This window comes from Babylonia areolata, chromosome 14, assembly GCF_041734735.1.
Source record: "Babylonia areolata isolate BAREFJ2019XMU chromosome 14, ASM4173473v1, whole genome shotgun sequence".
NCBI lineage: Eukaryota > Metazoa > Mollusca > Gastropoda > Neogastropoda > Buccinidae > Babylonia > Babylonia areolata.
The window spans coordinates 34,873,957-34,886,545 of record NC_134889.1 but is presented as its reverse complement, the minus strand read 5'-3'; the positions used below and the strand labels follow the sequence as shown (position 1 = coordinate 34,886,545).

The 12,589-nt window shown below is 42.4% G+C and overlaps 1 protein-coding gene across 7 annotated transcripts in view; it reads right to left on the bottom strand.

The window, feature by feature from the left end:
• The window catches only part of LOC143290016 (far upstream element-binding protein 1-like), a 36,730-nt gene that overhangs the window by 1,473 nt on the left and 22,668 nt on the right, over positions 1-12,589 (bottom strand). For 5 of the 7 annotated variants that reach the window (XM_076599336.1, XM_076599332.1, XM_076599334.1 and 2 more), the window contains 8 exons: positions 11,927-11,971; positions 10,713-10,947; positions 10,036-10,196; positions 9,027-9,178; positions 8,376-8,455; positions 6,234-6,458; positions 4,052-4,261; positions 1-3,376 (listed from right to left, as the gene is read on the bottom strand). The exon at positions 1-3,376 is cut by the window's left edge and continues 1,473 nt beyond it. In XM_076599336.1, the coding sequence (XP_076455451.1) occupies positions 4,089-4,261; positions 6,234-6,458; positions 8,376-8,455; positions 9,027-9,178; positions 10,036-10,196; positions 10,713-10,947; positions 11,927-11,971 (1,071 nt within the window). In that variant the 3' untranslated portion in view covers positions 1-3,376; positions 4,052-4,088. The remainder of the gene's footprint in view (positions 3,377-4,051; positions 4,262-6,233; positions 6,459-8,375; positions 8,456-9,026; positions 9,179-10,035; positions 10,197-10,712; positions 10,948-11,926; positions 11,972-12,589) is intronic. The other 2 variants (XM_076599333.1, XM_076599337.1) reach the window with 2 other exon arrangements.

Here is a 12,589-nt window from a genome sequence, read left to right as displayed (position 1 = left end):
AAATAACCCAAATCATACTACTATATAACATCCAAATGAAGAGTATTGCATCTGGTGTGTAAGTACATAGCATGAAAAACACGATCATCACTTCAAAGCAGCAGCAATACGTTTGTCATAGATACACCCAGTTCAGAACAGTTCACGTTAAGCAAGGAAATGCAATTACATTTATCATACTGTTTCTTTGGATGAAATTGAACTTGAGGCAGTGAATAGAATTGGAGCAATTTCAATCTTTCATTGTTAAAAAGGCAATTGTCATAGTAACCAATAAAATCCATAATTGTAATACAGTTCTCCATGTGTTTTTTTCCTTGGAAAAAAATCTATTTACATTCTATTTTGACTCAGATGCAAATATGTTTTTTTGACAATAAAATATAATGGCACCAATATAATTGAAATTTTTAACCATGATATCAATAATCTAAATGTCTATGATAATCTTCATAAAAACAACAGGATATCATTCATTATTTCTGAACATTTGGGAAGCAAAGCCTAAGTGATGCTCATGTAACGGGATTAAAAAGAGGCACTACGTCATACCATATAAATCAGTATCTTCTTCGTTAAAAATTCAAAAACGTTATTTACACAACAAACTACAGTCAAAAGCATGTATTTCTATTTTCATATGAATGCTTCCTGTTGTTTTTGTTTTTTTGGATTTTTTTTTTTTCAATTTTCATTTCAAACCTTCTCAAATGATACTGGCATATTATGTCAAACGAGATCATTTCTGTACCAATCTTATTTCAACGGACGCAAATAGGTGGACAAGTTATCCAAAGTAACTCAAATAACATAAAGAGGAAGAAAGGTAACAAATTCCAAACGTACATACAATGCTGGAATGACTTTCTGGCGTTAATATGTTGTTCATGTGAGCAAATCAAATGGCTTGGCAAGACTGAGATGGAATCAAATCAAAAGAACTAATATTAGAATCTATTTTCAGAGAGCAAGGTAATCCAAACAAAAAAGTCAACTGCCTAATTAAATATAAAGTGATATTAAAACAACAGTCTGCGAACACATTTTATGCATTTCATCAAATACTTGGTTTACGTTCGACGGAGAAGAAAACACACCTGCATAACAATCTAAGACATACAGTATGCAACAACAATCTTTTAAAAAAAGAAAATCAAAATAAAAGCATGACATCACCTGCGAGTAATAACACAATATCATATTCAACTTTAGTCTAACACGCATGGAAAAACAAATCGACATAGATACCTATACCTGAGGGGACACGACACCCTGATTTAATGAACACCATAAAAAAAACATTCACTATTTTGTTCCACATCTGATTAAAACGACCGATTGTGAGACGGAGACAGAGAGAGAACACAGTCCATCAGAAGCATGATCCAAAAATCTTGGACATTTCTTTGTTTCAACACAACTAGGAGCAACATGGTAGCTGATACATGCCAACACGATCATATCAACATGGTTTATACAGAACAGATTGTGAAGTAACAGGGCAGCAATGCAAAGTCACATACATTATTTATCATGAGTCCTGTAAAAGCACGGCATTTTGTTTTATTTTTTTTTATTTTGAGTTTCCCATGTTGGATACTTCTCCAATAATAAAACTCAAGATGCTTAGAATACTTGTAAATAGCTTGGTATTTACATCTCTGATTCATCATATGCAAGAGAGAGAAACAGAGACAGAGGGAGAGAGAGTGTAAAATCACTCAATACATTTCATGAATTAAAACATTTGGTTTCAAAATATGCTGCAGTAAAAAAAAAAAAAATAATAATAAAGTACATTAATCATGATCATGTTACAAGGGAAAATGAAAAGGAAAATTAATATCCACATAACATTCAAGTAATATATCACTTCTGAATAGTCTGAGAGAGACAGGAGAGAGAGAGCGAGAGAGAGAGAGAGAAAAAAAATCAAAGTAACAGATCCCACCCAACCTATCTGATATGAAGCAAATCTTTTTTTTTTTAAGATGATTTTCTTGTCATTTCAAATACGCTCCATTTGTCAGACACCCATGCACTCAAGTCTTTCTCTCTCTCACACACAGACAATGCCAATCCTCCCTTTCTCTCGTCAGTGGGTCCACACTTCCAACGTGGACTTCATGTTGACCTGCAGACCCTCTGTGCCCCCATACACATCAATCGTGCTCTGGCATCAAGGGTAGCTGTCCATCAGAACTACATGTCACAAGGGAAATTATAAAAAAAAATTAAAAAAAAAGAAGAAAGAAACCACACACCTGGTCACCTGCAAAAAAACAACAAAGCTCCTACACCCATGGAAAACACGAGGGAAAAAAACTCCAAAAACCTAGGCACCCATGTCTACACACCTGTACACAGACATGGGTTGTATACAATGTAAAAGAAAACATAATTAAATCAAACGAAGAGAAAAAAACAAAACATCAACGCAAGACTACATCACTCTCCAGGGTGCTGGAATGTGGAGCTAACTATCTGCCACAAGTTACACAATTTGTCTAATAGACTACAACTTCAACAGTCCATTTTTTTTTCTGTTCTTTTTTTCGTCTTCTTAAACCAGAAAAAAACAGGCTTCTGACAGCCCAGCAACAACAATGAAAAAAATGTGCTCAAGACTAAAATATCTAGCCAGACATAATAAATCATCAATCACCTTGAAACTGAATGGCCAAGAGAACACGACAACATCCTTTTAAAACCAAATCATACAAAATAAAGTAGAGAACCAGTAGCAATGAATGGTGACAAAGGAGTACGGGGGAGACGGGCCAGGAGGAGGTCAGAGAATAGCTGTTAAAATACATTCAACATTATAAACATATCCAATGAACACCAGTACTAACGTTAAAACAAAACTATGGCAAGTGACAACCAAACAAAAACAAAAAAATACATTAAAAAAAAGAGAGAGAGAACTTTTCTTCTTTTTAAAAAAGCAATAATCAGGCAAGGGTATGAAAGAAAGAAAAAAAAAAGATGAAAAAAAAGAAAAAAGTCTGACAAGAGACAGATGGAGAAACTTCAGAGAAAAAGGGTGGAGTGAGATGTTCTCTTTTTCACATCTGTAATCATAAACACATTATTTTAAAATATACATTTAAAACGAAAAAGAAACACCTGGCTTAGTTATCAATACTGACGGTAAAACTGGGAAAGATACAATTGTATTGAACAGTATATCAAAGGCGTACACAGTTAACAGAAAAAGCAACAACCAAAGATATGGAGAACTCAGAGAGAAAAAAATGGACAGAATGATGCTAGCACTGAAATGACCAACACGACTCATCTGACACCAAACACTGAACACACAATGTTGTAGCCGCACCCGGCCCTTAGCTGTTGAAGACGCTGTATCGTCAGACTGAAACAAAGAAAGAAAATTCTCTTTCAGTCACAACACCTCAAGTCCTTGTCATAATGCCATAGTCATGACATAAAGTGAAAACAGACTCAGATGAAAGTTTACTGACAGCAATGCATCAAACATCAGACAGGCAGCTAGTTTCAGGGTATTCAGAGAAACATGAGCTTGTCTGCAAAATCAAATTTGCAACGGTTTTCCACAACAACTGGATGAAATGACATCTGAGCAGACATTTCCAATTCCTGTGTCCTCATGTCTCAAGGCCTGACTAAGCGCGTTGGGTTACGCTGCTGGTCAGGCATCTGCTTGGCAGATGTGGTGTAGCGTATATGGATTTGTCCGAACGCAGTGACACCTCCTTGAGCTACTGAAACTGAAACTCATGTGAGAAACTTAAGTGAAATTCAATAACTAAGAAATCAGCTTAAGAGCACACCAAAAATCTACAACTGTACCTATCAATGAAAACCAGTTATGTGATCATTCAATTTTCAAATCTTCCAGGTCAAAATGTGATGAAGATTTAAAAAGCGACAAGATACATCAGTATACTAAGCTCTGTGGGCAAAACATTGAAAGAAATGGAACAGAGAATCTCAAAGTCAGGAACTGGACAACAGGTGAAGGAAGGAAGGAAGGAAGGAAGGAAGTGCAGCCTGTTTGTCAGCTGACCTGCAGGGGAGGTAAGTGCAGGCTGGGGGCAGGCCTCTCATGGGGCCTGCTGTTGCTGGGGCTGGGCGGCCACAGCAGCAGCGTTGGCCTGGGCCTGCTGCAGGATCATGTTGGCCTGGTGGTACATGCCCTGCTGCCGGTAGTACTCCGCCCACGCTGCACTATAGTCAGGCTGGCCCGTCTGCGGGTTGATGGCCGGTGCTATCGACGCTGAAACACACACACCACCACCATCACCACAGATCTCCATGAACCGCCATTACCAAAACAAATCCAGGCTTGCCTGTGAAGCAGGTTAAAGGTTAAGGTCCCAATGCCCACCCACCTCGTGTATCTACATACACACTCACACACACACATATATATATATGTATATGTATATATCTTTTCTTTTTTTTCTTTTTTTACAGCCATTACAGCCTTCAGGTTGGCTCAGGAAGGCAGGGAACAATCCTCACCTTCCCTCATTCTAACATTCCCCGACTGAAGTCGGGAACCCATTCACACCCTCTGCTCTGTCTTCCCAGTCTGTTTCTCTCGTTTTCCACATATGTATTTATAGTTTTATTTTTCATCCCTCTGAATCACAGAAGAGCATGCATGTGAACGACTGGCATGTAAGCGTTTGGATTTGTCTCTGCACAAGATTCAGTACCTTCTCAGTACCCCACTGCTTGTGTGTGTGTGTGTGTGTGTGTATGTGTGTGTGTGTGTGTGTGTGTGTGTGTGCACATTTGTTGTGTTTTCTCCTGTTTGTGAGTGTGTACCTTCTGCCCTTCCATTCCACTAACATTACTAACACTTCTTTGTAGCAGCCTGCCGTGTGCTTAACCCTTTCACTGCCAGGAAAATAAGATTTAAGTGAAATCTATTTGCCAGGGTTTTTTCACAAAAAACGGGTATAAATTTTCAAAAAATTCTGTGCTCTTTGTTATTGGAGAAAGACCCATAAAAGTATACATTTTCTGAAAGGGAAATGAATAAAGAATACAAAACACATGATGTTTTCCCATTTTATGCATTTTAAGTGACATGCTGTTGTTTTGAAATCAGTGTTTTGTTTTTTGTCACATTTTCAACTTGTTCATTACAAACATTAGTCTGGTAATTTGCACAAAAATATCATTTTCTGGACAAATGGATATCTGCACACACAAAACCATACTAGAACAACCACAATATAAAAAAACTGAAAAAGAAATAGATGCATTGTGACTTCTGCAAGTGATAATATGGATGTGAGGCCACGCCCCCTCAGTCTCCACCCTCCTCCTCTTCACCCCTCTCACACCGTCACTTCATCAGACAGCGTTGGCTGAGTGCCAAGAAAATAGCTCATATGGTGCCCTGCTAAAAATTCGTCTGCTAGAGTTGAACAGCCTGCATCACTCACTGATAGTTGTATCTTGGCCACTCTCTTGATTGCTCCCTTTATTTTCTATCAAATCGTCCTATAAATGTTCACCACTGCCTTCTCCTTCGAATTTATGCTCCAATTCTTTCTGAGCATTAGCTGAAGAAAGTAATCTTGGTTGATTTAGTTCGCCACGAGCGCATGTCTTGAGCACGGAGTCAGTCCGACATTTTGTTGAGCGAGCGAGGAGAGGAGCCAGGCAAAGACTGCGGCCAGTAACCCAACCAAAACGTTCAAATAAAGGACTGCCTTATGACGCAGATGGTGTTTCTAGCTATGAATAGAATCCAGAAAGATTCCCCAAGCTAAAGCTACCAGCATTTTTGTCAACGAACTGAATGCAAAGCAGGGAAAAGTCAGAATATTTCGATGACGAGTTATCTCGTCATGCAGGCAGCGAAGCATACATGCTTGCCATGACGAGTTATCTCGTCATGCAGGCAGCCTAGGGGTTAAAGATTATAACCAAAATAAAATCCCTCATGAATTTCTCATAATCTGCTAAATACACTCAGACTGCAAACACAACCTACAGCTATTAGTGAGCTGTAATTTACTGAATAAGTCATAATTTGGTTTTTTCACAATCACAAAAAAAAAAAAAAAAAGTTTTCTGGTAGTCAAAATGAGCTTTCCCACACAAGCCTATCTCCTACCCCAAACCCCAAATTCCCCCTCCCTTGTACTGGCGCCCCACTGACCCCCTCCCCGTTTCCTTGGAGATGCATGAGGGCTGTGCTATCATGGAGGGAGGGGCCACAGACTCACAAGGCTGAGCGTAGCTCTGGCCGGCGGCAGCAGCAGGTTGCTGAGGCTGCTGGGGTGCCTGCTGGGGCTGTTGCTGGGGGGCCTGCTGGGGCTGCTGCTGCTGTTGTTGCTGCTGCTGAGGGTACTGGCCGTACTGGCCGTAGTTGGCGTAGTACTGCGTGTAGTAGGCCGCCCAGGCTGCTGCGTTGTCCTGGGCCTGCTTGTCCACCCCCGCATCTTGAGGACCCACAATGAAGCCACACAGGTCACACTGTCACTCACCGTCCTCTGGTTTACATTGCAAGCCAACAGCTCTACATAACTCTACCTAACGCATCAGTCTACAGCTCCACAGTATGCTTCATTTCAAGTCAACTGTACATGTGCAATAAGCTTACAGCTCACTGCACGGGAAGGCCAATGTGAGAACACAGCAAATTACACGAAACTATCAAAAAGATTTTGCCACATGTTTCAGGAGATTAAACAGGACTAAACCTGTCAACATACTCACTTGTGTCACAGGGACACAGTTGTCAACACACTGGGTCAGAGGGACTACACTGCCGTCAACACACTGATGTCAGAGGGACTACACTGCCATCAACACACTGGGTCACAGGGACTACACTGCCGTCAACACACTGATGTCAGAGGGACTACATTGCTGTCAACACACAGATGTCAGAGGGACTACACTGCTGTCAACACACAGATGTCAGAGGGACTACACTGCTGTCAACACACTGATGTCAGAGTGACTACACTGCCGTCAACACACAGAGTCAGAGGGACTACACTGCTGTCAACACACAGAGTCAGAGGGACTACACTGCTGTCAACACACTGATGTCACAGGGACTACACTGCCGTCAACACACAGAGTCAGAGGGACTACACTGCTGTCAACACACAAGAGTCAGAGGGACTACACTGCTGTCAACACACTGGGGTCACAGGGACTACACTGTCAACACACTGGGGTCACAGGGACTACACTGTTGTCAACAAACTCACTGGGGTCACAGGGACTTCATTGTTAACACACTGGGGTCACAGGCACTACACTGTTAACACACTGGGGTCACAGGGAACTATACTGTTGTCAACACTCACTGGGGTCACAGGGACTTCACTGTCAACACACTGGGGTCACAGGGACTACACTGTCAACACACTGGGGTCACAGGGACTACACTGTTGTCAACAAACTCACTGGGGTCACAGGGACTTCACTGTTCACACACTCGGGTCACAGGAACTACACTGTTGTCAACTCACTGGGGTCACAGGGACTTCACTGTTAACACACTGGGGTTACAGGGACTACACTGTTGTCAACACACTGGGATCACAGGGACTACACTGTTGTCAACATACTGGGGTCACAGGGACTTCACTGTTAACACACTGGGGTCACAGGGACCACACTGTTGTCAACAAACTCACTGGGGTCACTGGGACTACACTGTTGTCAACAAACTCACTGGGGTCACAGGGACTACACTGTTGTCAACAAACTCACTGGGGTCACAGGGACTACACTGTTGTCAACAAACTCACTGGGGTCACAGGGACTGGACTACACTGTTGTCAACTCACTGGGGTCACAGGGACTTCACTGTTAACACACTGGGGTCACAGGGACTACACTGTTGTCAACAAACTCACTGGGGTCACAGGGACTGGACTACACTGTTGTCAACATACTGGGGTCACAGGGACTTCACTGTTAACACACTGGGGTCACAGGGACTACACTGTTGTCAACAAACTCACTGGGGTCACAGGGACTACACTTGTCAACAAACTCACTGGGGTCACAGGGGCTATACTGTTGTCAACATACTGGGGTCACAGGGACTACACTGTTGTCAACATACTGGGGTCACAGGGACTATACTGTTGTCAACATACTGGGGCCACAGGGACTACACTGTTGTCAACATACTGGGGTCACAGGGACTATACTGTTGTCAACATACTGGGGTCACAGGGACTATACTGTTGTCAACATACTGGGGTCACAGGGACTACACTGTTGTCAACATACTGGGGTCACAGGGACTACACTGTTGTCAACATACTGGGGTCACAGAGCCTAAATTGTAATCAACAAACTCAATGGGACCACAAGGCCTAGATTTTTGTCCAGATACTCACTGGGGTCATTGGGCTGCTGCTGGTACTGGTTGCCATAAGCATTCCACCCTTGTGGCGCCCCATACTGCTGGGGAGGCTGGCTGTGAACACATTATCACTTCGCTCTGCATACTGACACTCTAAAACCTGTCTTGTATTTATTCTCAGCCCTCAAATTTTCATTCAACTTTTTTTGATGGTGCACAAGAGGAATCTTCATAATCTAGATACCTTTCTAGCCAACACAATTTCCAGGTCAAGAACAAAACATTCATACAACCAGAAACACACCAAATTTCATCTGAAACATACTGATGGAGTTCAAATTAATCTTATAAAGAAAAAAAAGTTTAACAGAAAGCCTGCTAATTTCAGAGCCAGAACTTTGTAACCCATCAGCAAAGAATCAAAGCACAGATTATCATCATCCTGATGTAAGATTACAATACCAAACTGTGGACATCTCTGTAACATTTGTAACTGCCATCTTTATCTTTTCATCTTTCTTTCATAAGCTTATACTCCAGCCCACCACAATATATCATTTACAAGACATACTTTACACATCCCAACAGTTTAACATGTACACCCAAATATACTTCCCAACTGCTAGTGCCACATGCTTGGACAAACAATATGCCCCCTTGCAGTACAAACACCACAGGGACTCACTTGGGCTGGCCGAACTGGCCAAACTGCTCAAAGCCCCCTGGACCTTGAGGTCCTGGGCCCTGAGGACCGGGACCTTGGGGACCAGGACCCTGTGGCCCCGGACCGCCCGGCCCTGGGCCCATGGGACCACCTGGTGGGCCACCCGGGGGACCCTGAAACATGACAACAACCCAACTCAGTCACACTGTCCACCGTCTTCCCCACCAACACTGTCCACCTCGTGCACAAATTTCCTTTCATGGTGGGGGGAAAAAATCATGACATACACTCACTCCCTCCAAACATTGAAGAACGAAAAGTTTTTTGATGTTTTTTTTCAACTCAAATTTTCTTCTCCTTGATTTCAAGACATTGTTCAGGGCTAAATCTGACCAACCAAAGTGCATGTACAGAGTGTATGCACAAGTGTAAGAGAACCATATTTGATTCCACCAACTACTATTCTCTAAGAAATAAAATGGTTCTACACATTTTTGAGCAAAGCATTCTGTAGTCCCCGTGACCCTGGTAGATGGAGTGGTATCAGTGTAGCTCCACCCAGGCTGAAACACTGGGTGGACACTAGCACAGTAACCAATGAAACCAAGACCATCTGACCTGAATCTATGCCACCAAGATGGGTAACGCAGTCCCTCCTAACCCTTATGACCAATCAAAGGTATACTGGAAAGAAAAGGAACAGGTGCATTCACACAGATTAATACAATAAGAATGTGCATTCAGCTGCTCAGCACATTACTTTGATCGAATTTGGTTCTCCCTCTTCCACTTCACTGAAAGTCTCTTCTCTAAGTGACTGAAGATCCACTGCAATCACACGTTTCTCTCTCTCTTTGTTTCTCGCAAAATAAGCATCTTTTTGCAAATCTAATTATCTTGGAGAGATGAATACAACACTTACTGTAGTTAGAACTTTTCCTGATATTTCTGGAAATCTCAAATCAAATAAAACTCACAAAGCCCTAACATCTCCACTTCCCCATCCCTCCCCATGTCAAGTGACCAGTACCTGCATTCCCGTCTTCTCGCATATAAGCTGGATGGCATGCTGGATCTGTTGTGGGGTGCCACGGATGTTGAAGAACTTCTCAGCCATGTTAGGGGGTGGGTTTCTGTCCAGTTCCACGTGAGCACCAGACTGACGGTTAATGTCACGAATAGTCTCCCCACCTGCACACAACACACACCCCTCACTGTGACCATCTTCTATGCGTCTATGACAGAAAAGGAGGGAGGTCATGGAGAACCATTTAGGACATCAACCACAATCTGCCACCCAACTCGCTCATTTCTTGATGTCACCAAGGAGTGTGTTCATTCTGAACAGGTCAATACCACTGAACTGTTATCAGAACGAACCAAAAAATTCTTTATTTCACGCAATTTTCCACCTTCTTAAGCATCAACACAGCTCTTTTTTTTTTCTTTTTGCTGCCTCGCTTGCCATTTTTGTTTTCACTTCACTTCAGGTTAAAATATTAATTTCATGGCATCACTACAAACCATTCTGTTGAGAGTTCAACATGAAATATATCATTCACATCCTCTTTAGGCACCATTAAGAGAAGAAAATGAAAACTCAGGGCAGAGGGAAGGAGATATAAGCCACCACACACACACACAAGTTCACTGATCACCAGCCCACTCTGTGCCACTACAGCACACACACACACACACAGTACGCACCTTTCCCAATCACCAGCCCACACTTGTCAGCAGGCACAGAGTACTGGGTCTGGTCCTGGAAGTTTGGGTCCCCAAAGCCCCCACGCCCCATGCCGCCTCCCCCAGGGGGGCCTCCCCCCCGCCCAGGTCCCCCAGGGGGGAAGGGGCCGCCCCTCCCTCGGCCAGACACCGTGCCACCACGGCCCGGCGGTCCTCCTCCACGGCCCATTCCAAAGTTGGGACCCCGCACAGAAAACTGAAACAAAACAAAACAAACAAAACAAAGCACTGGCATCAAGACACTGCTTTGAGTGAATCACACTGCACGCCCCCAAAACACGTCTCCAGCAACAGCATCTTCATTCATTCAACTGTTCATTACATGTCATAGGATTACGAGTTTACCAAAACACAAAATACCCCCCCCCCCCCCCCCCCAAAAAAAAACCCCAAAAAAACAACCAAATGGAGTCATTTAACATTCTCATTTCAACTCCAGAGATGGGTCTCAGGCCAGAGAACATGCCACAGGCTCGATGTGATCTAACTACTGCTTAGTTTCTCACTGCACCAGTCCAGTCCACAGTTGACAAACATCAGTCTCCTACCTACTTTGGGGAACACTGTTAGTCCTGCTTTCTCTCTCACAACAATAACAGTCAAAAGCTCCTCTCATGTTCTGAGCTACAGGAATGGCTGCTCAGGACAATAATACTAACCAGCAAACTGAATCAGCTGACTTCCAAGTGTTCTCATTCACTGCCCACTGGCACTAACAAAGTTACAGCACTAGACAGGATGCTTGATATGATCACAATAGTTTGTTCTGTGGCATTTACAACACTTTTCAATGGTGTCTGTTGATTCCGGAGAATAATTTATATAATGAAGGTGATTTTCATATACATTTTTTAAAATCATAAAGGGGAAGAAGCAATGTCAGCATTCTACAGTGAACTTTAAACTTTATCATTGAAGAAACCTTTTTCCAACGCATGGAGAATGTGGGAAGTGATATTCCTATATATATATATAAAAAAAAGAAGATATAATAAACTGGGGGGAAGGTTGGCCTGGGTTTTTTTTTCCCTGTCAAAAGAGAAATAATCCGAGATCCAGCACAATAGACTAGCAACATCAAATGAAAGGTCTTGAAAGGTCTTCAACCATTCAAACAAAGGACAGACAGATCATGTGCTGAATGTTTGCATGTTGTGCCAGTCAAGTATTTTTACCTCTTGGCCACCACCAAACTGCAATGGAAAATCTGGGCCACCCATCTGCCCAACGAAAACACCAGAATCAAATTCACGCACATTGCTGACACAATGACAAACATACAACACATCATTTCAAATATTCCAATCAACGCCTTTTCAAATCAATTTTTCAATTCAATTCATGTTTAGAGCCCAGCCGACCGTTTAGGCCATCTCAGGGCTGAATCAATTTTTCAAATAAAGTTTTGAGCAAATGAATTGCTGCAGGTACCATTCACTTAACCCCAATATACCTTCAAAATAAGCGTAATTTTCAAAGAAAGAAAGCACTTCTCAGAATAAATCTGGGCAGATGATGACAATATCAGACAGAAGTGCAAATACTTGAAGGTCCACAAACCTTTATGCCATGGCTAACACTTGTGATGCACATGTGCTTAAAACTTGAAAAACATAGTGTTTTTTGTTAGGAATGTTGGGTTTTTTGTGGGTTTTTTCATAAATTTCAAACACTTATTCTGATTTCCTTCTTGACCACCATGACCATGACGCGAATGTCAGCAGTTTTTAACACTTTTTTCAGTTTCAGACTGCAAGACTCTCGCATATTAATTTCCTCTCTCATGAAACCAGATATCTGCCCCTTCTGTCCCTCTTCCATCCCGCCACTCACCCCCA